Source organism: Capsicum annuum, chromosome 4, assembly GCF_002878395.1.
Source record: "Capsicum annuum cultivar UCD-10X-F1 chromosome 4, UCD10Xv1.1, whole genome shotgun sequence".
Lineage (NCBI taxonomy): Eukaryota > Viridiplantae > Streptophyta > Magnoliopsida > Solanales > Solanaceae > Capsicum > Capsicum annuum.
Genome location: NC_061114.1, coordinates 212,829,625 through 212,852,691, shown reverse-complemented (window position 1 = coordinate 212,852,691; position 23,067 = coordinate 212,829,625). Strand labels below are relative to the sequence as shown.

Genomic DNA, 23,067 nt, shown 5'->3' with positions numbered 1-23,067 from the left:
TTTATTGCAACAGATTTCATTGCAATTGATTTAGGTGGAACTAGGAATGAATGAATGAGCTCACAGGGCCAACAACTTCAATTGAGTTATTGCATTTGCATGGTGTTGGTATTGCATTTATCCCGACCCGAGTCATCGATCGATCACTCTGAGTTGAAATGAGTTCTCATTAACTTAATGTTAAGATTAATAATAGTACCTACATTGATTTAGGTGGAACTAGGGATGAATGAATAAGCCCACAGGATCAACAACAACTTTAATTAAGTCGTTGCATTTGCATGGTGTTGGTATTGTATTCATCTCGACCTGAGTCGTCGATTGATCACTCTGAGTTGAAATGAGTTCTTATTAACTTAATTTTAAAATTAATAATAGTACCTACATTGATTTAGGTGGAACTAGGGATGAATGAATGAGCTTACAGGGTCAACAACAATTTCAATTGAGTCATTGCATTTTCATTGTATTGGTATTGCGTTCATCCCGACCCGAGTCGTCGATCGATCACTCTGAGTTGAAATGATTTCTCATTAAATTAATGTTAAGATTAATAATAGTACCTACATTGATTTAGGTGGAACTAGGGATGAATGAGTGAGCTCACAAGGTCAACAACAACTTCAATTAAGTCGTTGCATTTTCATGGTGTTGGTATTGCGTTCATCCCGACCCGAGTCATCGATCGATCACTCTGAGTTGAAATGAGTTCTCATTAACTTAGTATTTTAAAAACTATGTCTTTTGAAATGTTAAAAATTAATTAAGATCAATTCGTACCAAATTAACAATTTCAAAACTTTTCATTCTTTTCCAAAATTATAAATCAACCCATACAAATCATCCATTTGCGGGAAAAACTTTTCATCATTTTGAATCTCAAGTTTTCGCTCCTCTCTCTCTCTCTCTCAATAATACAGACAACAACTCCTCAACATATTTCTCAACCCTTCAAAATAGATTGATTTTCTTCCCATTTCCGACCACATAGTTGTTATTTTTGATGTCATTGCTTATATCCATCTTTTTCTCTGTCTTCGTAGGTAATAGAGTTCAAGAAGAGTTCTACATTTGTTTTTTATTCTAAAAATTAGGATTTTTTAGTTAATGATGAAAAAAAGACTTTTAGTTGTATTATCTTTGAGAATGGATTAACAATTTTGTGTTTTGATGCTAAAGAAGTAGGAAGCACCTGAAAAAACTCTAGTTTTGTCACAGTATTTTATTGACTGTCGTGGTATTGTTGGATGATGTTTGTGGTGTTTGTTGGAGGATGTTGTTGTAGGTGTCGGTATTTATGTTTTTGGTGGTGGTATCGGTGGTCTTGGTGTTGGTATTGGTGGCATCGATGGTGGTCTTGGTGGCATCGGTGGTGGTCTTGGTGGCATTGGTGGTGGTCTTGGTGGCATTGATGGTGGAATTGGTTGTGCTGTTGGTGGTCCATCTGTTGCAACAGGTGGGATATCTGTTGCGATATATTAAATAGGTCTTCAAATAAATTCCCCATCTGCTCCAACTGATGGCTTATCTGTTGGAGTTTTTTTTGTAATATGGCATAGAATAATTTATTGAAATTTTCTTACCTTCTTAAAAGAAAAAAATTATGCATACATCAAATGCAATATATTTTTTATTTTTCTATTGTTTGTAGTTAAAAGATGTCTCCCAAAAGAAAAGAAATTAAAAGTAGAGAAAGTGGATCAACTTCTGATCACCAAACAATAAAGGCTAAAGTACAGATAGATTCGGAGGAACTTCTAGAACAATCTCAGTCAGGAAAAAATGAAGCCGAGGAAAGTGATAACTCCTCTTCACCAATGGGGCGTGAAATAATATCAAAATCCCACCATGATTTTGGCAAAACCATTAGTATCGATAAGTTTTGAGTTGCGATGCTGATGAATAGCCCTAACGTAGTATTTAGTGATCTTGTACGTAAATCTCAGTTGGGGAAACCTTTTGACGAACTTAGGAGTATTATGAAGAATGAAAACATAGATGGACTTTTTAAGAAGAGCTGCTTTGCATACTTTCTCAAGCTGTTTTAGGACTGCACTCTCTGTTTCCCGATGAGCATGGTATATGGCCTTCTCAAGCGCATGATCAATTATGCGGGGAAGGAGGGAAGAAAAAAGATGGATGAAGTCTGAATCAACTACTGTGGCATGCCGGTTTGTTTTGGATTGAAAGAGTTTGCCATAGTGACGGGCTTGAGATGCGATCGTCCAGAGGAACCTCTCATCAAGGAAACACCTCACAAAGGATCCAACAAATATAAGGTAAAAACAATGGGTTGTTGGGCATTGTTGGATGTAGTAGCTACAAAGCGGCGGATTTGATGACAGATCTCTAGAATAAATACATACCAAAGCACTGCATGGAGAAATTATGCCTAGTTTGGTTTATCCATTCCATTTTATTGGCAAGAGACGTCAGGAAAGTCATAGAAGATGATTTGTTGAAGCTTGCTAATGATTTTGACAAATTCAACGACTATCCTTGGGGATATGACAGCTACTACTTGACTGTCAAATATTTACTGACAAAGCTATCCACAGGGATGATCACATTATATGGCTTTCCCTGGGCTTTCATGATAAAATTGATCACTATTTTTACTCATACTTATTATGACTTTTTTTTGCTTGCTTCATGTTTACATTTATCAGGTTTGGGAATGTGAATCCATTCCTCCCCTACGAAAGCAGTTCAAGGATTACCCAGATGAGGTTTCTCATACAAGGATCCTTAGGTGGTTGGCGGCTACAAAGGCAGGCAAAAAAATATTAAGGAGCAGGACACTGATCTATTTAACCATCCAGATGATGCAGTACGTCTTCTTTCAACTAAAATAATTTGCCTCAAAGAAAGATATTGAAACAGATATTTTATCTGTTGCGACAGTGGTTCGTCTGTTGCAACAGATTACCCATCAACTGCATCTGGTGCAATAGATGGGTAATCTGTTGTGATAGATGATCCATATTTTGCAACAGATTAACCATTTTTTCCTCAGGTTCTCTGAACCCGACACAACGAATTACCCATCTGATGTAAATTATGCAACAAATGTATAATCTGATCCAACATATTGCCAATCTATTATGATATACAGATCATCTGTTGCGGCAGCTAGATCATCTATTGCATAAGTTGGCTGTGTTAACATCCATGTAATCCAACTGACTGCAAATTGTTGTTATATGATTTAAATGTCTCCTGTCTTTTTTTATAGGTTGTGCATCCTTGGATCATGCCTACCGATGATGAGCTGGGGATGACTTTTTTTCTTACTCTGGGTCTTGTTGATATAAAAGAAGACCCAACGATGAAGTTAATAAAGAATAAATTGGCTGGATAAATATTCATAAGAAGAGTAGTTAGGCAAGGTCTGCCTAATGTTAAAACTCTTCACGACCAACCTCAAACTGCAACAGATCCGGGTGCTTCTTCTGGGGGTGTTGCTGGTGGAGTTATTTATGATGGTGCCAGCTATCCTGTTGCTGTTGCTATTCGTGATAATGAGCATGCTCAGCAAAAAATAAGTACTTTTGAAAACACCCCTTGCACAGGTCCCTCTCACCCCACACCGGTCCCTTCCACCCTTACAGTGGTCCCTCTCACCCCCCACTTTACATGTAGTGGCAATAATTTTTAGGTCTGTGGATAGTTAAATTTTTATAATGCAACAGATAGTATATCTGTTGTAATATATATAACACTTGTTGTGACAGATTGATTATCTGTTGGAGTAGGTTGGTTGTCTGTTGCATTAATAGGTGTTTCTCGGTCTGTCTGTCACAACAGATATCTATTGCAACATATAATCTATCTGTTGCAACTAATAGATACTCTATTGTAATGAATCAAGAAAGTAGGAAGACCTGTTATGTAATTTCCAGCAGATGGCCAAACTAAATAGTTGGAGCCCGTGTATAAAGAAGAATATATACAAGGATGTAGACAAACATGATAACAATTTTTTGTTTCAAGCCACCTCACTTTACATGTAGCGGCAATAATTTCTCTTTCAGGCGAAAGTTAAATTTTTATAATGCAACAGATTATATATCTGTTGTGTCAGATATAGTACTTATTGTGACAGATTGACTATCAGTTGGAATAAGTTGGTCATCTGTTGCATTATGCAGAAGTTCTCAGTCTGTCTGTTGCAAAAGGTATACAAACTGTTGCAACATATAATCTATCTGTTGAAATTGATCGGTAATCTGTTGGAGCAAATAAAAAAAGTAGGAAGACTTGTTATATAATTTCTAGTAGATGACCTACGTGTTGCATTTTATGTTGCAACATATGTCTAAATCTGTTTGATAAGATATGTCATCTGTTGTAGTAGATGTATTATCTGTTGCGATATTTAAACCTACTATTTCATTTCAATTATCATGTTCAAAACTAAGGATTCAATTATATTCATAGATAGCATAAAATAAATCGAAGCCTTCGAAAATTGCATGAAATAAATGAAATGTAAAAAAATTATTAAGGGCACAAATGATCTACTCTACAAATAAATCAACAAGTTAAACCAAGGAGGATAGGTTATTACATTGACGAACTCAAGCTATAAAGATCTAATCAATATGGACAAGTTGTTCTTCATCCGGTATTACAAAATTTGGGTTTGGTCGTCGTGGATCTTTAGTGTCGCTTGCGTACGGCTTCTAAGCTTTCGCTTCTTCGTATTCCCTTAAAAGAGCAGCATATCTTTTACGGAGTAATCCGGCATCAAGTCCATCATTTGATACTTGTAATCCATCACTCAAATACTTGGCGTAAGCAGTAACAAAAGGACCGCAATTCATGCATTTTAAAAAAATAGATAATTCATATCTTGCAGTTCATGCAACCGTTGTGAAATTTATGAAATGAAACTAAATCATGACACTTATACTTACAGGCTACCAATAGTTTGTTGAGTAATTCCTTCAAATATTGTACATCAAATGGATTACCCATTTTATCCCGGTATTCTTCAATCGTCGATCAATCAGTACGAACTTTTTGGTCCAAAAAGCTACTCATATCAAGGTAAGTAGGCAATATTTTGGCCAGCTTTTGTATCTCAGACGAAGGCCTAGAACATCTCCTTCGTGACATCGAGTCATAAACTCGGGTGCGCCTCTCTTTTAAAATGACGATAGCAAAAATCCAATGGAATTCATCACCACAATTGATTGAGATGTACACTTCGTCGACCAACTGCCAAGGTAAGCCAGCCGAAATGCTAAAACCTTTGATGATGTTGATTAAGAATTCCTCATTTAGGGAAACTTTCGGCTGTTGTTGGCAATACCTATCGTAGGTATTATTGATGTAAACTTTTTACAAACAATTATCCATCGTGTATCTGTATTGTTCTTGTGTTTGCAACTTGGCCTTCTTTCATAGGTAGTAAAAATGACATCTATGTGCTGCGTATATTATTAAGTATTTCAGATTATGTGACGAAAAAATTAATACGCAGATGCAATTAAATAAAGTATTAATTAATAGTAATATGTATGTCATTTAAACCTCATTATTCCAGCATGTTTGGGGCTGTGACATCACATAAAATCAATTCTTCATTCCGAGATGTGCAACAACAAAAGTCGAACATATCAAAACCAAGACTCGATTCATTCACTTTGTAGCGTTCGTCATTTTGTTTTCTACATGATGATTTATATGTGTTAATGTCACATTCTTACAACAAGAATCGCATAAATCAATATCTTTTAAAATTGATTTATATATCTGCTGGCATGATGCTTTAACAATCCATCAGCAATCCATTCTGAATAGTCGTTGATCAACTGCATTAGTTTTTTTGGAGCCTCGTCTGAGATGTTGAACCCTTCAAACGGGTAATTCTTCCATTCTCCCGAACTGACAAGCTCCACTTTTTCTTCTTCTTTGGAAGCAGTTGATGGATTATAAATTCTGATAGTTTATTTGTTGTCTCAAATAAGGAATGACTTCAAATACCCAAGCCTATAACATAACGCCTATAAATCCAAAGCATTATTGAATAATAAAATGATGAATCATATCATGATAAAAGAAATATTTACCATGAAGGCCCATAGAAAGCCATATAAGTTGACTGTATTTGGCGTCAACGGAATCAACAAATATTGGACAGTCATTTTGAAGTTTTCATAACCCCAAGGATAGCTGTTAAATACCTCAAGATCCTCGGAGAGATTTATTAAAATGGGGCTTATGTTGTTGTTAACGTCTCTTGCCCAAAGAATATTATGTACAAACCAAACCAAGAACAATGATTGCTTGTGCTTTTCTGAGAGTCCTTTACCTTTCAACGCTTCTATCAAATTTTTGTTTTTGAAGCTTGGACCAACAATGGACACCAGGTCCTCATGATCACTCGACTTGCCTTTGCCTTTTTTGGGTGTGTGGGGTACTTTCTTTTGGGTCAGAGTAGGTATAACTTGAGAAGGAGAAGGAGTATAATATTTTAGTCCGATAACTATGGCAAACTCCTTCCAACCAAAATAAATAGGCATGCCACAGTAATTTATCCATACCTTATCTATCTTGTCTTTGTTTTGATACATAAACCTACGCTTGAGAAGATCGTATACCATTTTCATCTGAAAACGAGCATTGTTGTCCTCCGATAAATCAAGATATTTCCCCAAAACAGCTTTCCCTGAAATAAGCATCCAATTTTTATTGTCGAAGTATTTTTCTGAAGGCGTCGAAAGATTTTCCCATGGCTGACTTAACCACAAAATCAGTCGTTAAATCTGTGGCACCATCGCACTGCATTCTCACAGGATAATGATCAATGCTGAAGGTTTTGACCAACTCTTCGGCGGAAGGGCTATTACCATTTGGATCACCTCTTTTGAGACATTCCTCCTCCCCGTATTCATTATCTTCTGCTCCTGATTGAGATAACACTTATAAAGCAAGGTCATAGAGTGGTGGATGAAGTCGAGCTGCTGCACTTGTTCCTTTTTGCTTGGACTTGATTCGTTTTTTTTATTTTTAGAGCCATATTATCTTAAATTAACAGGAACATAAAATAGATTATAATTGATTAATGCATTGATAAAAAAGGATAACAGTAAATCTAACATGCACAATGGTAAAAAAAATAGTTCCAACGGACAACACATCTGTTGCACCAGGTACGTTTTCTGTTGCAATATATAATCGATCTATTGCAACGGATGAGTAAACCATTGAAAACAATAAAAATAGATCTCTAATCTGTCCGACCCGAATGTAACAGATGAGTAAACCGTTGGAAACAATAAAAATAGATCACTAGTTTGTTACACCAGGTATGTTATTTGATGCAACTATAACTAACCGTTGCAACAGATGAGTAAACCGTTGGAAACCATAAAATAGATCACTAATCTATTGCACCAGGTATTTTATCAAATGCAACACATAACCAACCTGTCATAAAAACATATCACTAATATGTTGCACCAGGTTTGTTATCTGTTGCGACATATAAATGACCTGTTGCAACAAATGAGTAATTCATTGGGAATAATAAAGCAGATCACTGTTCTGTTGAACCAGGTATTTTATCTGTTGCAACATATAACTGACCTGTTGCAATGATGAGTAAACCTTTGGAGAGAATAAAAATAGATCACTGAACTATTGAAATATATCACTCGTCTGTTGGAAAATGAGTTATCTGTTGGATCAATATTGTTTAGATTTCTTCCAAATAGGACCATAAAAATAGATCACTAATATGTTGCACCAAGTTTGTTATCTGTTGCAACATATAAATGGCATGTTGCACGGATGAGTAATCCGTTGGAAATAATAAAAACAAACCACTGATCTGTTGCACCAGGTACTTTATCTATTGCAGCATATAACTGACCTGTTGCAACGGATAAGTAAACCATTGGAGAGAATAAAAATGGATCACTGAACTGTTGAAACATATCACTCATCAGTTGGAAAATCAGTTATCTGTTGGATCAATATTGTTTAGCTTTTTTCCACACAGAAGAGTCGTCTGTCGCAACAGATGAATGATTTGTTAGATTGTTCATCTGTTGCATCGATTTTCATAGTTGCATCAGATTTTAATCTGTTGCATCAGATATTAACATCTGCTGCATCAGATGTCTTTATCTGTTGCATCAAATGTCTTCATCTGTTTCATCATATGTTTTATCTGTTTCAACACTATTTTTTCCAAGACAAACAACAAATCAACCTAACAACACCAACACATCATACACACACACTAACAACATCAACTGTGAACAAAAATCACCAACAAATCCAAATCAATAGTACAACAACAACAAGAAGAAATGCCAGAAATTAGGTTTTTATTTAGTCTACATTTCAATACTAGAAGAGTAGTTGACTCAAGTTCCTATATTTCTTAATAAATTTTTACCTGTGAAAAAAAAAATGAGAGGACAAAGAACTCGAAGTTATTTTCGTCGGAGAAGTCTTCACGTTGATTGATGGTTGAAGGTCTAAAGGGAACTCGCCCGACTATTTTTTGCCGGAGATTGAAAGGAGAATTTTACAGAACTGTTGGTTGGGAGAGAGTTGAGAGAAGCTGTCGAGAGAGAGAGAGATGAGAGAGACTGGTTGATTTGGATTGGAGAGGGATGTGGGTTGGATTGATTTGTATTTTTGAAAAGATTATGAAGTTTTGAAAATATTAATCAACTCCAAAATTAACTTAATCAAATTTTCAAATGATGTTTGACCTTTTAAGTTGGTCAATGTCACCAATCCTTCTTTCAAGACTTAAAAGACACATTTCCTTCAATTTTCTCAAGATACATATTAAGATTTTGTATCCCTCCTTAAGATAGTAGCTAGTTAGATAGTCAAGAGGGCTAGTAGTTGGCTTTACTAAGGCACTAGAAGGAGGGGTTTGTTTAGCACATATGTTGCTGGTAAAGTAGTTCTGTATTAGATTATGTGCAAATATTCCTATTTAGTCAATATAACTTTACATGCCAAAATAACACTACTAAAAAAACCGGAAAAAACGACCACATGTGATCGGTTTTTTAATTTTTTTTTTAAAAGCCATCACATATGGTCGCTTTTTTATTTTAAAATATCAAAATAATCATTTCAATAATTTTCATATTAATTATTTTTATTTTTACAAATAAAAATTTTAAAAAAATAACAAAACCGACCACTTGTGGTCGGTTTTATTTTAAAAAATAATTAAAAAATAATTTAAAAAACTGACCACAAGTGGACGGTTTTTAAAATTCTTTTTTAATTTTTTTTTTTAAATAACCGACCACTTGTGGTAGGATTTTAATTAAAATAAAAATAAAATAATTTTTAAAAATCGACCAATTGTGGTCTATTTTTTAATTAAAATAAAAGGAAAATAGTTTTAAAAAAATTTGTCGGTTTTTTAACTAAAAAAAATAAAAAGTAAATAATTTTTAGAAACCAATAATTATATATATGTAATCAAATATATATATTATTTTTATTAAAAAATAATTATATATATAATCTAATATATATATAATGTTTTGAAATTACACTGATCACACGTAGTCGATATCCAATATAATAATAATAAAAATCAATCAGTCTTAAATTTTGTGAAAAAATTACACTAAAAAATATATCAAATAAAATAAAAAAATTACGTTAAGCATAATCTTTATCTTTTACTTATGTTTCAATATATAAAATTAATATTTTCCTTTGTATATATGTTAAATGACGTTAAACATGCATAATTTTTGTATAATGAATATGTGTATATATACATCATTCCGTTGAGATAATGATATTATGTTGCTATTGTAGTCATAATAATGTAATATATAACCGATAATTCATTAGAATATAATGAACGCATTTTATTATATGGTAATATACTTGTGGATGTGATACATATAGTACGGATTCAAGAGTTCATATATATAAATAGCATGTAGTGATCGATTGATGAACGATATAGTCAAAACCTAGTATAGAATATAATTAAGCTAATTAAACATAATTAATCGATCACTCATCAGAGTATGTATATGAAACACGTCGCATTATATTATTGGATAATATACTCGTGTACGTATGTGATATATATAGTACGTATTTAGAACTTGATATAATCGATAGTGTGTATATGTGTGTGTATGTATAGGTATATATATAGTATATACATATTATATAGTGAAGGTATATTAATGACATAAGATAATCTAATCGATAATTCATCTGAGTATATGTAAAATACATGTGATATTTATAGTACGTATTTGAAAGCTGATAGACAATTGAATAAACGTATATTTACGTATATCTCGTATAGTGATGTATGTAGTAATCGAAAGCTAAATAACTGAATCTATATATCAAAATAGTTTGAATGATAAGTTGATATATATCATACTATTGAGGAAATAGATATACTATTTTGGGTCAATGTAGACCCGCATATGTCGTTGAAGTTGTAATAACGTAAGACTAGTAGTACGATATATATATATATATATATAAGCTAATTAGCCAAAAATTTATAGTAATTTGTAAAATTCATTGATATTATTATAAGATTGAGGAAATATACTACTCGTGTTAATGTGATGATAAAATAACTACTTATCTGATTTATATATATACGAATTGTATTAAATTAATTGGATGTTGTTATAAATATTATAGAATTTATTAAAATTTTAATTTGTTAAAAATTAATTTTAATTTATTAACTTATTTTTGTAATTTATTAATTTATTAATTGTAAATTAGTAAACTTTAATTTCAATTTTTTTTAATAATTACGAAAACCGACCACATTGTGGTCGATTTTCAAAAACATTTCCAGAAAATCGACCACATGTGGTCAGTTTTCTAGAATTATTTTTGAAAACCAACCACATGTGGTCGGTTTTCGTAATAATTAAAAAAAAATCTATAATTCTTAAACCCGACCTGACCCGTACTACATATTAAAACACAAAACATGCCAAAAATAAATTCAAATCCCATCCAAAACAGCAACAACTACTCCAAAACCCTCCAATCTCACACTTTAATGTTAAACACACACACTTGAACGGATCCGGCGATGACGACGGAGCTCGGCCATCTTCTCTGGCTAATTCAACTTGTGAATTAGTTAGATTTTTGGTTTATTAATTAGATTTTTTTTAGCTAATTTTGAAATTTTATGTAATTTGTTAGATTTTAGCTAATGTTTTTTGAATTTGAAGTTTAATTAGCTAAGCTACCTTTCTATTAAGGTTAATTTCATCAGTTGCCTCTTTGATTGTTTGATTTTTGTGTAAATTGAATTCTAGGGTTTAAGATTTCATTTCATTGAGTTAGATTTTAGCTAAAGTTTACGAATTTGAGTTCGAATTACATAAATTTTGGTTAGTCTTGACATTTATTTCTCCATTTTACTCATTAATCTTGACATTTACCTAAATATTGGGTTTTCTTGTTTATGCTACTAGTAATTGTTGAGATCTCTTAGTTGGTCGAATTGTGTTAAAAGATTGAATCTTTACGAAAAGATTGAGCAAGACCTTAGCTCAATTTTACCAAATTCATTGTCGTTTTTACTATTCCTTTTTGATTTGTTTTTGGGGAAATCTTATTCTTATTCCTTTACTAAATTATTGTAATTATTTAAGCGAAAGATTATTCTTTGTAATAATATTACTATTTGACAGATTTCGAATTCAGTAAAAGAATTCCTTTGCTTTCTTTTTCGGTGACCGCTTATCTCTATGTTAAAAGATTGTAATAATGTTACTATTCACTTTAATGTTACTACTTGTAATGTTTTCTTATATATTCATTTTGTAGGAACTAACTACTTGTTAGCTTTATATAATTTAGATGTCAGGCAGAGGTAACAAAGGTAAGGAAAAAGTTATTCTTATGAAAACAAAAAAGAAAAAACAACATCCGCCGTATAGATGACCGACAGGTATTCATATATCCGAGGGTCGGTTTGCTGAAGCGACAGCACGAACCTCATATTCTAGGTTGTTTCATCATTCAGTTCCTACTCCTACGCATGTGGGGCCACTTCAGGGGTCTACACTGACTCATTCTGCTCCTACAGGGTAAGATTTCTAAATATAATAACACTATTCATTTTGTCACTACTATATTATTATGCTCTATGAAATTACTGTTTGTTGTAGGTTTAGAACTGATGCTGGAGTTGGACAAACTGTGAGAAAATGTATTTTTCAGAACTTCAACGGCTACTAGACCAGTTGGCAAAAGATTTCAGAAATTGACAGGGAAAGAATGTTTCAAGAATTTAATGTAAGGATTTAGCTTGTCGACTACTTAACACTTTGTTAGAACAAAAGATTGAATATTATATTTTTATTTTTGTTGTAGAAATTTTACTGGTGGGATGATACGAATGCATGTCTTATAAAGAGGAACTTTTCAGAAGATATAGATCCAGATTTAACGGTCTGTTGGATTATGCCCGAACCAACTTGGTACGACTTGATTGGATTAGTGAACCCTTATGGCAACAGTATATTCGCTATTAGAATAGTGAAGAATACCAATTGCGGAGGGACAAAAGGAAAGAAAGCCTGGGCATCATCCAGGGGTGGCTCCTTACATACTGCGGGTGTCAAAAGTATAATTACTGTGGAAGAAAAATTGGTATGTAACTTTTACAGTTTTAATTGTTTGTTTCTATTTACATTTTTAATTATTTGAACATTGATAATTTTTTCATATGCAGGAAAAGAAAAGAGTAGAAGCATACCACAGGGTGAGCTATTCAAGGAGACTCACCTGGAAAAGAAAAAGAACCAGACTGATGAAGATGTCTGGGTTGAACCTCATGCAAAAGCTACCTATGTAAGAATCAAATTTTGAATTTATGAATCTTTTTCTCAAAGTTGATATTATTCATGTATAAGTACTTTAATATTTTTTGACTTTTAATTTTAACTTTACTTTGAATATAGGACAAATATACGCAGTTCGTTAGTGAGTATCGTAGTACTCAGTTTCCTGAAAGTCAAGGCGACCCACTACCCCAACATGTAGATGAGGAGTTATGGGATAAAGCTGTGGGTCCTGCAGTTAGAAGCCATTACTACGGTTACCACAAAATTTTTTTTGGCGAGAATATTAGGTGTTTGTCCGGCCCTACATACTCTAACTCTTCAGTTGATGGAGAAACCATTGAAAGACTAGAAAATATGATTTCTAAACTCACTGAAGAGCTTGCTGAACACAGAGAGAGAGCGCAGAAGAAGGAGGAGGAAACATCATCACAAATCAGGATGCTGCAGGAGCAGTTCAACTCTTTCATTCAGACTGCAGGGATTATTCCTTCGTATCCTGGTGATGCAGTTCGGGCTGCAAAAGGTCTACGCCCTCTGGATGATATCAACACAGATGTGAATGCGAAAGACGAGGACGAATTCGATGAAGAAAAGTTTTAGTTTTTGACTTTCGTATGTGTTGTACTTTGGATTTATAGATTTTGTTGTAGTTTGTACACTTTTGTATGTATTGTTGTAGTTTTTACACTTTTACACTTTTATTGTATATTTTGAATGTGTTGTAGTTTTTACATTTGTTTTTTTTTTGTTGTTGTTGTATTGCATGTTGGGCCATTTGTTTATTTTTATTTTTTTAAAAAAAATCCAGAAAAATCGACCACAAGTGGTTGATTTTATAATTTTTTTTTGCAGAAAACCGACCACAAATGGTCGGTTTTAATAAAATTAATTTATTAATTTTTATAAAAACGACCACAAGTGGTCGTTTTTGATAAAATTAATTAATTAATTTAAAGAAAACCGACCACTTGTGGTCGATTTTTATAAAATTAATTAATTAATTTTAATAAAATAATAATAAATTTAAAAAATATATATATATTTTTAAAAAAACCGACGACAAGTGGTCGATTTTTAAAAAGCTACCACTAATTTACCGACCACAGTTTTGTGGTCTGAATTGGAGGAAACCCGACCACTTATGGTCGACTTTTATGGTCGGTTTTCTTTTTTTTTTTTTTTAATAGTGTAAATCAAACAATCAAAAAATATATGTAATATAAAAGAATGATGATACAAGTTTAATTAATTGACCTGCTTATTTTAACACTAATATAAAAAAAATATTTTAATGATTTTGAGAGAATAAATCTTCGTCTAATCAAAATTTTCTCAACGACAACAATCTACATTTCAAATACTTTTCTGTTATTGTTGTGAAAATGAGATCTTTAGTTAATTGAGTGTCCAAAATTTTTCTTCAATGATAAAAAATAGTTAAATATAAAGAGATTATGATAATATTTGTCTTTCTTCAAGAAAAAAGTAAAATTCAAACATGATAACAAAATTAAGACAAAATTACCAAATGGAAGAGATTATGATGATATTTTAAATCTTCCTTAAAAAAAGTAAAATTCAAATATAATTAGAAAAGGGGACAAAACCCAAACGGAGAAAACAACTTATAGAAGTTCACATCGATCGTTTCCTACCTTTTCTATTCAACACACCCCACTCGCGCTTCCAAGTATCCCTCATCCACCTGTACGATATTTATGATCTTAACTATGTATTAAAAACTTTGAAATAATATATTTTACTTAGTTATCACACAAAAAAGTAAAAACTTATTTACTTTTATGAAAATTTTTACCTTCTTACCATACACACCTTATGACCACAAAAAAGATATATGGTGATAAAATTGCAATTGAAGTACTCCAACCAGTAACACTTGGAGATGGACAACTTATCGTAAGCACATAGCTGGCTTTAACTTGTCTAAATTACATAACTAGTTGCACTTTGTAGTATTTCCCTTCTCATTCATCTATAAAATTCCTCCACGCCTAGTCATTTTGGTACCACCTATCTCCTTCTCGTGCTCTAAAAATGAGCAACCTTAACGACGAAAACCGGCAACCATTATTGTTGGCAGAGGCGGCCTCTGCCAACTGGTTGCCGGACGACGATGATAAGGATTTGAAAACAAGAGTGTGGATCGAAACCAAAAAATTATGGCACATCGTTGGTCCAGCCATTTTCAGTCGTATAGCTACGTATACCATGAATGTTATAACTCAAGGTTTTGCTGGTCACCTTGGTGAAGTTGAACTTGCTGCTATATCCATTTCTAATACCGTCATTGTTGGACTCAATTTTGGCCTCCTTGTATGTATCGCCCAACTTCTTTCAGATTTCACATCATTATTAGTTTTCCTTTTCTGCACATCAAAAAATAGGGATGATTAATTGAATCTTCACCGTCAAAAAACTAGATTCCATGCGTTTCAATTTGTTTGGTCAAACTTTTTTTTTTCCTCTGTTTAAATTAATTTCAACTTCCTACGTGTCATATGTTAAAGACTAAACGTTTTGATACATTTTTTACATTTTTAATTTAAAATCATAAGATTTAGTTTTTCTTTTTACTTTTTAAAATTCCCTATCAAGTCAAAATAGATTAAACAAATTGAAGCGAATGTAGTATTAAAAATTGTTAATTCTCATAGTGTAACAAGACAAAAACTTATTCAAAAGTTGTTTTAGGTTATAAGCTCAAATTTCATGTATTACATTTTTCATCGAATTCCTGACTCTGCCGCTTATAAAGATTAGTCATAAGTGGCAAAACCACTTCAATTTTACAGATTTCACATAATTATTTTTCTTATCAAATTCAATTTGAAGTTACTGACTTTCTTCGTATGATTTTTGACCTGAAAAATGTAGTTAGGTATGGCAAGCGCATTAGAAACGTTATGTGGGCAAGCATATGGAGCAAAAAAGCACCACATGTTAGGAATATACATGCAAAGATCATGGATCGTTCTAATCCTCTGTTGTTTCGCTCTACTTCCAATGTACACATTTGCCACCCCAATTCTAAAAGCATTGGGTCAACCAGACGACGTTGCAGAGTTATCAGGGATAGTGTCATTATGGTTTATTCCCCTACATTTCAGCTTTGCATTTCAGTTTCCTATACAGAGGTTCCTTCAGAGCCAGCTGAAAACCGTGGTTATCGCCTGGGTTTCGTTGGGGGTGTTGGTGATACACACGTTGATCAGTTGGTTGTTTGTGTATAAACTGGATTTTGGGATTGTTGGGGCTGCTGTAGCATTGGATATATCGTGGTGGTTGTTGTTTATTGGGTTGTTTGTATATGCTGCTTGTGGTGGATGTTCAGAAACGTGGAGTGGGTTTTCTACACAAGCGTTTTCTGGACTTTGGGAATTTTTTCTACTCTCTGCGGCTGCTGGGGTTATGCTTTGGTAAACATAATTTTAGTTTAGTTTTTTTTTTTTTTTTAATGTTAAGTCGGGATCTATCTGTCAGAAACAGTTTGCTCACCTTGATATGGACTGCATAGACCCCACCTGGTTAGAATATACTGAATATATTGTTATTGTACAATTTCTTGCTAAATAGCTCATAGCTAACAAATTTTCTAATAATTTACTGCATAACTAGATTAACATTGAATTTGCGTAGAATTTATCTATCACTAATTTCTATTTTTCTTAAAACCATTCTCCTCATTCTATTAGTTCATGTATTATGTACTTGAAAGGTACTGTACTTTGCATTCATGTTTATATCATTGATTATGTCCTGGAAATATGTTTTGATAAATACACTCCTTTCATTTTCAAATAATTGATTCTTTTATTAAAATTATATGTTTTAATTTAGTTGTCTCATTTATTAAATTAAGAGAATTTTACAATGTTCTTTCAATACTATTATATCATTAAGTGACTATATAAAATGGTATATTCAAATTTATAATTTCAAAGTATAATTAATAAGACATATTCAATAAACTAAGCTTCTAATAAATATTTTTTTAAAGGTGTACCAAGTCAATAAAGAATTTTTTAAAGGTGTGCCAAGTCGATAAGGGAGGGAATACTGTTTATACTCTAGAATAACCATTTAATCATGTTAAAATATTGTCTCAATCATCTATTATCTATTTAAGTATTTTACTTGGTTGAGGAATTTTGTTTAATTTATTTAAATCTTATCCCCAGATGACGTAGGATATAATTATTCTGTTTACTATCTCTAGTTAATCTTTATCATTAGTTTATTATTACTCTATAATGAGTACTATTTAATTTTGAACTTTTTGTAGCTTGGAGAACTGGTATTATAGGATATTGATGTTGATGACTGGTTATCTGGAGAATGCAACTCTAGCTCTTGATGCGTTGTCCATTTGGTAAGTCATTCGTCGTCTCTCATGTGAATGAAATTACTAGTGAAGGGGTGGATGTATGTTAATGTTATCGGTCCATCTAAATTCAATATCTTAAATATGACACATTTTATATGAAAAAATTCATTAAAATTGAAATAAATAATAAACATAAATTCATAACTCTTAAATATAATAGACTCTATACTTAAATATTAAACTTATAAAACTTAAATTCTAAATTCTACTCGCATTGATTTTTTCTTCAGTCATGCTTTGTTGAGTAGCTCAAGCTCCTTAAAGCATATGTAATTTATTGTGCGCACAAAAAGTAGCTAAACCTAAAAATCAAGTGAATATGTAATAAATTTATTGAGCGTACAAAAAGTAGTAAACTTAGCAATCTAATTCATGTTTCACGTGCAAATGTGCAATATACTTTTGATCTTATATTTTTCCTTTATTTTCTTTTTAATTTCCTATTGTATTTCTGGGTGAATTTATTGCAGCATGAATATAAATGGTTGGGAGATGATGATACCACTTGCTTTCTTCGCTGCCACCGGGTAACTAATATTTTTTTTTTTTTTTTTTTTTTTTTTTATATATAGTCTCGCTTTCATTTTAATTGTTCTATTATCTTTGGGCAGATTAGTCATATGTTTAAAGATGGTACTCTTGAAAATGAATATAAAAGCGAAATGAAATATGTATAGAGTATGTTCAATTTAGAAGAATTTAGAATATGGTAAACATAAGGGAAGAATCGATTTACGTTACAAAAATGTTTTTATTACTAAGGATTGTTACGAGATTGATAGAATTCCTCTAACTTCAATAGAAAATAGAGATCTTGTATTAGAATTTTGAAAATGAAAAAAATTATATTAAGAAACATTGTACCTTTAATAGAGTCTGAGGCTATAACGTCGACACCCAAATACAGGTGGAAAATTTAGTCATAATATATATCATTTCTTCATAAAAGTAAGAATGTTCATCTTTACCAGAAGAAATAATGAAATTAACAAATCAAATTCTCTTCCCAAAGATCATAAACCTATAGAATAGCAAGTCCAAATAAATGGAGCATGGTGTTGGTTTTTAAATAGGTAAAGAAACAATAGCAACTGCACCTTAGGCTAAGGGTATGAATTATGAATTTAAAAATATTTTTAGTAGAGGTAAAAATTTAAGTGATTATTTTATCTACTTTTTGATGAATAAATTACTTGATATATGTAATGGTGACACATAGCAGATATTTTTGAAATTAATTGAGTATATACGTATTAATCCGGATACCATCAATTTTAAATGGGTAAAGAAACAATAGCAAGTGCACTTAAGGGTATGAATTATGAATTTCAAAACTTTTTAAGTAGAGATAAAAATTTAAGTGATTATTTTATCTAGTTTTTCAAGTTTTGATGAATAAATTATTTGATATATGTAATGGTGAAATGTAACAGATATTTTATGAAATTAATTAAGTATATACATATTAATCCAGATACCATCAACTTTATTTTATTTTTGTTTGAAAAAAGCAATAGAAAGCTCTTTCGAACCTGAAAAAGTGATTTACTAATTTCCTATTTAAGTTTCGAAACCTAACATCACTATTTGTAGTGCTAATCTACACTGAAGTAGTCATTAATTACGTGTTGTGATGCATGACAATTGACACTTAACAGATGAAAAAACAATAAGTAAGAAAATGATATATGTTGTCGTTTCTTTATGTCATTTGGTTTGTGGAATATTACAAACAAAATATAACAAATATCGACTAGACGAATTTTTTTCAGTCGTTTGATTTGCTTTTCAACCTTAATAAGTGTTTTGGAATTATGTTTTTGTATCGTTTTAATTTTATCGAATGTTTTCGAAGGAACAAAGTCACAAACCTTAATAATTGATTAATAGAATTTGAACTGATAATTAATCCGATGATTCATATCCTCATACTTTAATTCTATCTATATATATAAACCAAAAAGGAGGGGGAAATGATATTCTTTGTCATCTGTTGTACTTACCAGATGGTTTAATTTATTCCACTATGAATTTATATTTTCTTCACATAGGGTAATTAAATATACTATCGAGCCTGTAATAAGGTACAGACGAGTATGTTAGGTGTATAATTCTGTAGGTATCTATGTGTCTGCTTAAATTCCAGTGGCTAAAATAAATCATAGCTTACTTTTAGAGGTCTACCTACTACTCAGATTCAGAATTAAATTACTTAATTATGTGCACAGTGAAGACAAAGTCGAACTTAAAGGCAACAGTATACATATAAGAGGAAATGATTTTTTATAACCACCTATAAAATGAATAGAAGAAAGTAAATATTTGAATTTTTCTTATGTATAAAAATGAGCCAGCTCTCGTAAAAAGAACATAGAATTAATAATATATTTGGAAAATGCTACAAAATTAAATTCCCCAAAATTCAGACTAAGTATAATTTTTCTCTACATGTCACATTCATCGCAGCTGTATATCATCTATTTGTACTACTTTGATTGACCTTAGCTAATTGTGATAAGTGATTAGTTCCGCATTGTTTATTAGAATGCAACTTATATAGAATTGACTCGTTACAAAGGTTTAAAGATTGAACACCTAATCTAAAACATAAATTTTCTTATATGTTAAATAGTTAATTAAGTGACAACTATTTTGCTATCAACAATAATAACATATACAGTGTAATTTTACAAATAGTGTATGGGGAGGGTGATGTATACACAAACCTTATCTTTATCTTGTGAAGGTAGAGAGATGAGTTCCGATAGACTCTCAGCATAAGTAAAACATATCAAAGTAGATTTGAAAAGTAAAAATAATCATGATGAAAACGATGAATTATTTTGCCCTAAGTAGTTGATAGTTAAATACATTCAGGGGCGGCTCAAACACATTGGTGGCCTAAGGCGAAAATAAAACAGAAGCCTTAAATTTTTTTTAAAAAAATATTTTTCTTAATAAAGTCTATATTTTAAATTTTGAGATGCGAAGTTATAAATATTATAGACAATTCTTTTAATAATTTTTTTTCGTTAATATAATTAATGCATTTAATCTTTATTGAGACATACTTTAAATACATCAAAATTCTTCTAATAATTCTTTACTTTTATATAAGAAGCTTATTTTTGCGATAAATAATATTTAATAATTTTTTAATATAAAAGTCTATAATCTATTATTGCTAAAAAAAATGAGGTTCTTAAATTTGGGGGCCTTAGGCAGTGGCCTCTTTCTTTACTAGGTAGAGCCACCCTGAATACATTTCTTCTTGTTTGAGCTATAGTTATAAGATTAAATTCCTTAATGATCACTTAACTTTGGTTTTATCATACTAAAGTTGCTAAACTATTTTTCCAGAGTGCGAGTAGCGAATGAGCTTGGTGCTGGAAGAGGAAAGGTAGCAAAATTCGCAACGATTGTATCAGTGATACAATCCATAATTATTGGGCTAGTATTTTGTGTGCTAATAATGATATATCAAGATAAATTTGCTCTAATCTTCTCATCAAGCCTTGATGTCCTAAAAGCTGTAAAGAAGATCTCTTACCTTCTTGCCTTTACCATTCTTCTAAACAGTGTTCAACCTGTTTTATCTGGTAATCACATTATTTTTTTTTTTTGGTTTTAAGTATTATCTATAAGAATTTAACTTATATACATCGAAGGTCGGTAAAAAGAAAATATTAATAGAAAGATGTGTTGTTTGTTACAGGGGTTGCAGTTGGATCAGGATGGCAATCGAAAGTTGCTTATATTAATTTAGGTTGCTATTACCTTGTTGGAGTCCCTCTTGGAATTCTTATGGGAATGGTTTTTCACACTGGTCTTGAGGTATGTTTGATCTCTATCTTTCTTAGCAGTTACTGATTTGTCATTTTATCATATAGCTAAAAATTAATAAATTAATGTTTACTATATAAATGTATTAATAATTATCTTGTACGTGATTTGATTGTGTAATGTATTATACTACTTTTTAAATCGTTGAGCATAGTGATTCACGACTTGGACGATGAGTCAATTGATTGCTCTGATACTATGACAGCACAAGAAATTATTTGCTCAAGAATTTCTCTGTGGTTATAAATGTAAATTGCAGGGAATGTGGGCAGGAATGATTTTTGGAGGGACAGCTTTGCAAACACTAATACTGAGTTTTATAATATATCGTTGTGATTGGGAAAAAGAGGTACTAATTAATATCTTTTCAAAGAAAATGCAAAATTATATGAAACCGTTAATATCTTAATAATAAGAATTAATATAGTTGTGCATTTTACTTTTTTCCGCAGGCTAAAAAAGCTAGAATGCATGTTGATAAGTGGTCCGAACCACCTCCAGTTAGTCAATTGTAGATGGTGATTTTTCTTTTTTTGATCAAGATTGATAACTTTTTTTTATTTCGTTGCTATTTTATCTTTTAAGAAACAATCATGGTGTATTTGTGCAAGGGGATTTTTTCTTCAATAAATAAATCAAGATTAGTGCGAGTATCAAGTTACACTGTTTATGATTTGGTTCCCCTAAACAGTTGACAAAATTTTATTTTCTTGTCCCTTTCTTATAGATAGAACAATTTTGTTTGAATGGTTGGTATGTATTGTTTCATAATGTATGCATTGTATTGTATGTATTATATTATATTGTTTTAATGAATACAACGTTCGGGTAGATTATATCATTTTCCAAGTTACATGTATAAACTCATACATCAATAATTTGAAGGATAAACCTACTAGAAAAGTAGGATGTAATATCCCAAAAATCCAAACCAATGTTAGCACCATGTTTCAAGCTCATGCATAGTATATTATAGCTCTTTGGTAGTTTTATTAGTGAGTTTGAGGTAACTTAAGGCCTCAAATAACTCCCAGCTATTAGACGAATCAAAACATCCCTTACCGATTGAATTTTTGAGAAGAATGTTGCTTTAATCAACTTCAAATGAGCATATATTTTTCTCTACTCAGAATTTTCCAGCTCAAGACCCACCAAATGGTAGTAAATTGAATTAGCTTTCTAACGATACCAATTTCACCCAAATCCGATACTCGGGTGAGAAGCTATGACACTTTTAGTGCAAAACAGTAGCCCAATGCCATAAGGTCACGTCGCAGTGATGGACAATTTCACGTTCGTCCTTTTCCAGTGTGTCACCACGATAAGTGCCACGTAGCGTCAAGGGACATTTTCGTAGTTGTCAATTTCCAGTGAGGCACCACGATTGCCATTGCGGCGCGCTAAAGTTTCAGTTCGGGATCATCCGTTTTTAGTGGCGCAGCGCGATAGCACCGCGTCGTGCCGATGGACAAAATGAGGATTATCCCTTTTTCAGTGGCCTGACGCGATTGCACCACGTCGCGTCGGGTGTCAAAATCGGAATTTCTTGTCAGTTCTGAGTTTTTAATTTCAAGGACATTTAAGTCCTTTTTCCTCACGCCAGTCAGTCTAAACACGAGATTTAAGTCCTAAAAGAGCACTAATTACTCATTATTTCACAAATTACTCAAATCATAATAGCCCTCTTTCAAGAACAAAAACCCTAGCCTTCACAATTCAAGATCAAATCTAAAAAATTCACCATCAATTCTCATAATTTATTAACTCAGGTATGTTAAATGTTCATCCATGGGTCCCTTTCACCCATGGAACCCAAGAATCTAAATTTTAAATTCAAAGTTATGATCTTTTACAAGTTATTATGATTTTTAACCATAAATTCCCATGAATTGAAATTCTACACCATGTTACCATGAAATCGTCATTGTTATTCAACCCCATGCTTAGCCTACACTATGCATATCTAGT

General features: G+C 31.9%; 1 protein-coding gene across 1 annotated transcript; it reads left to right on the top strand.

Moving 5' to 3' along the window:
* Window positions 1-14,720: 14,720 nt before the first annotated feature.
* On the top strand, window positions 14,721-21,937 carry LOC107867422 (protein DETOXIFICATION 27). Its single transcript, XM_016713651.2, has 8 exons — window positions 14,721-15,185; window positions 15,747-16,288; window positions 17,155-17,241; window positions 17,727-17,783; window positions 20,617-20,855; window positions 20,972-21,090; window positions 21,359-21,448; window positions 21,552-21,937. The coding sequence occupies exons 1-8, from the start codon at window positions 14,907-14,909 to the stop codon at window positions 21,612-21,614; spliced, it is 1,476 nt and encodes a 491-aa protein (XP_016569137.1). The 5' UTR covers window positions 14,721-14,906; the 3' UTR covers window positions 21,615-21,937.
* The last annotated feature ends 1,130 nt before the right edge of the window (window positions 21,938-23,067 follow it).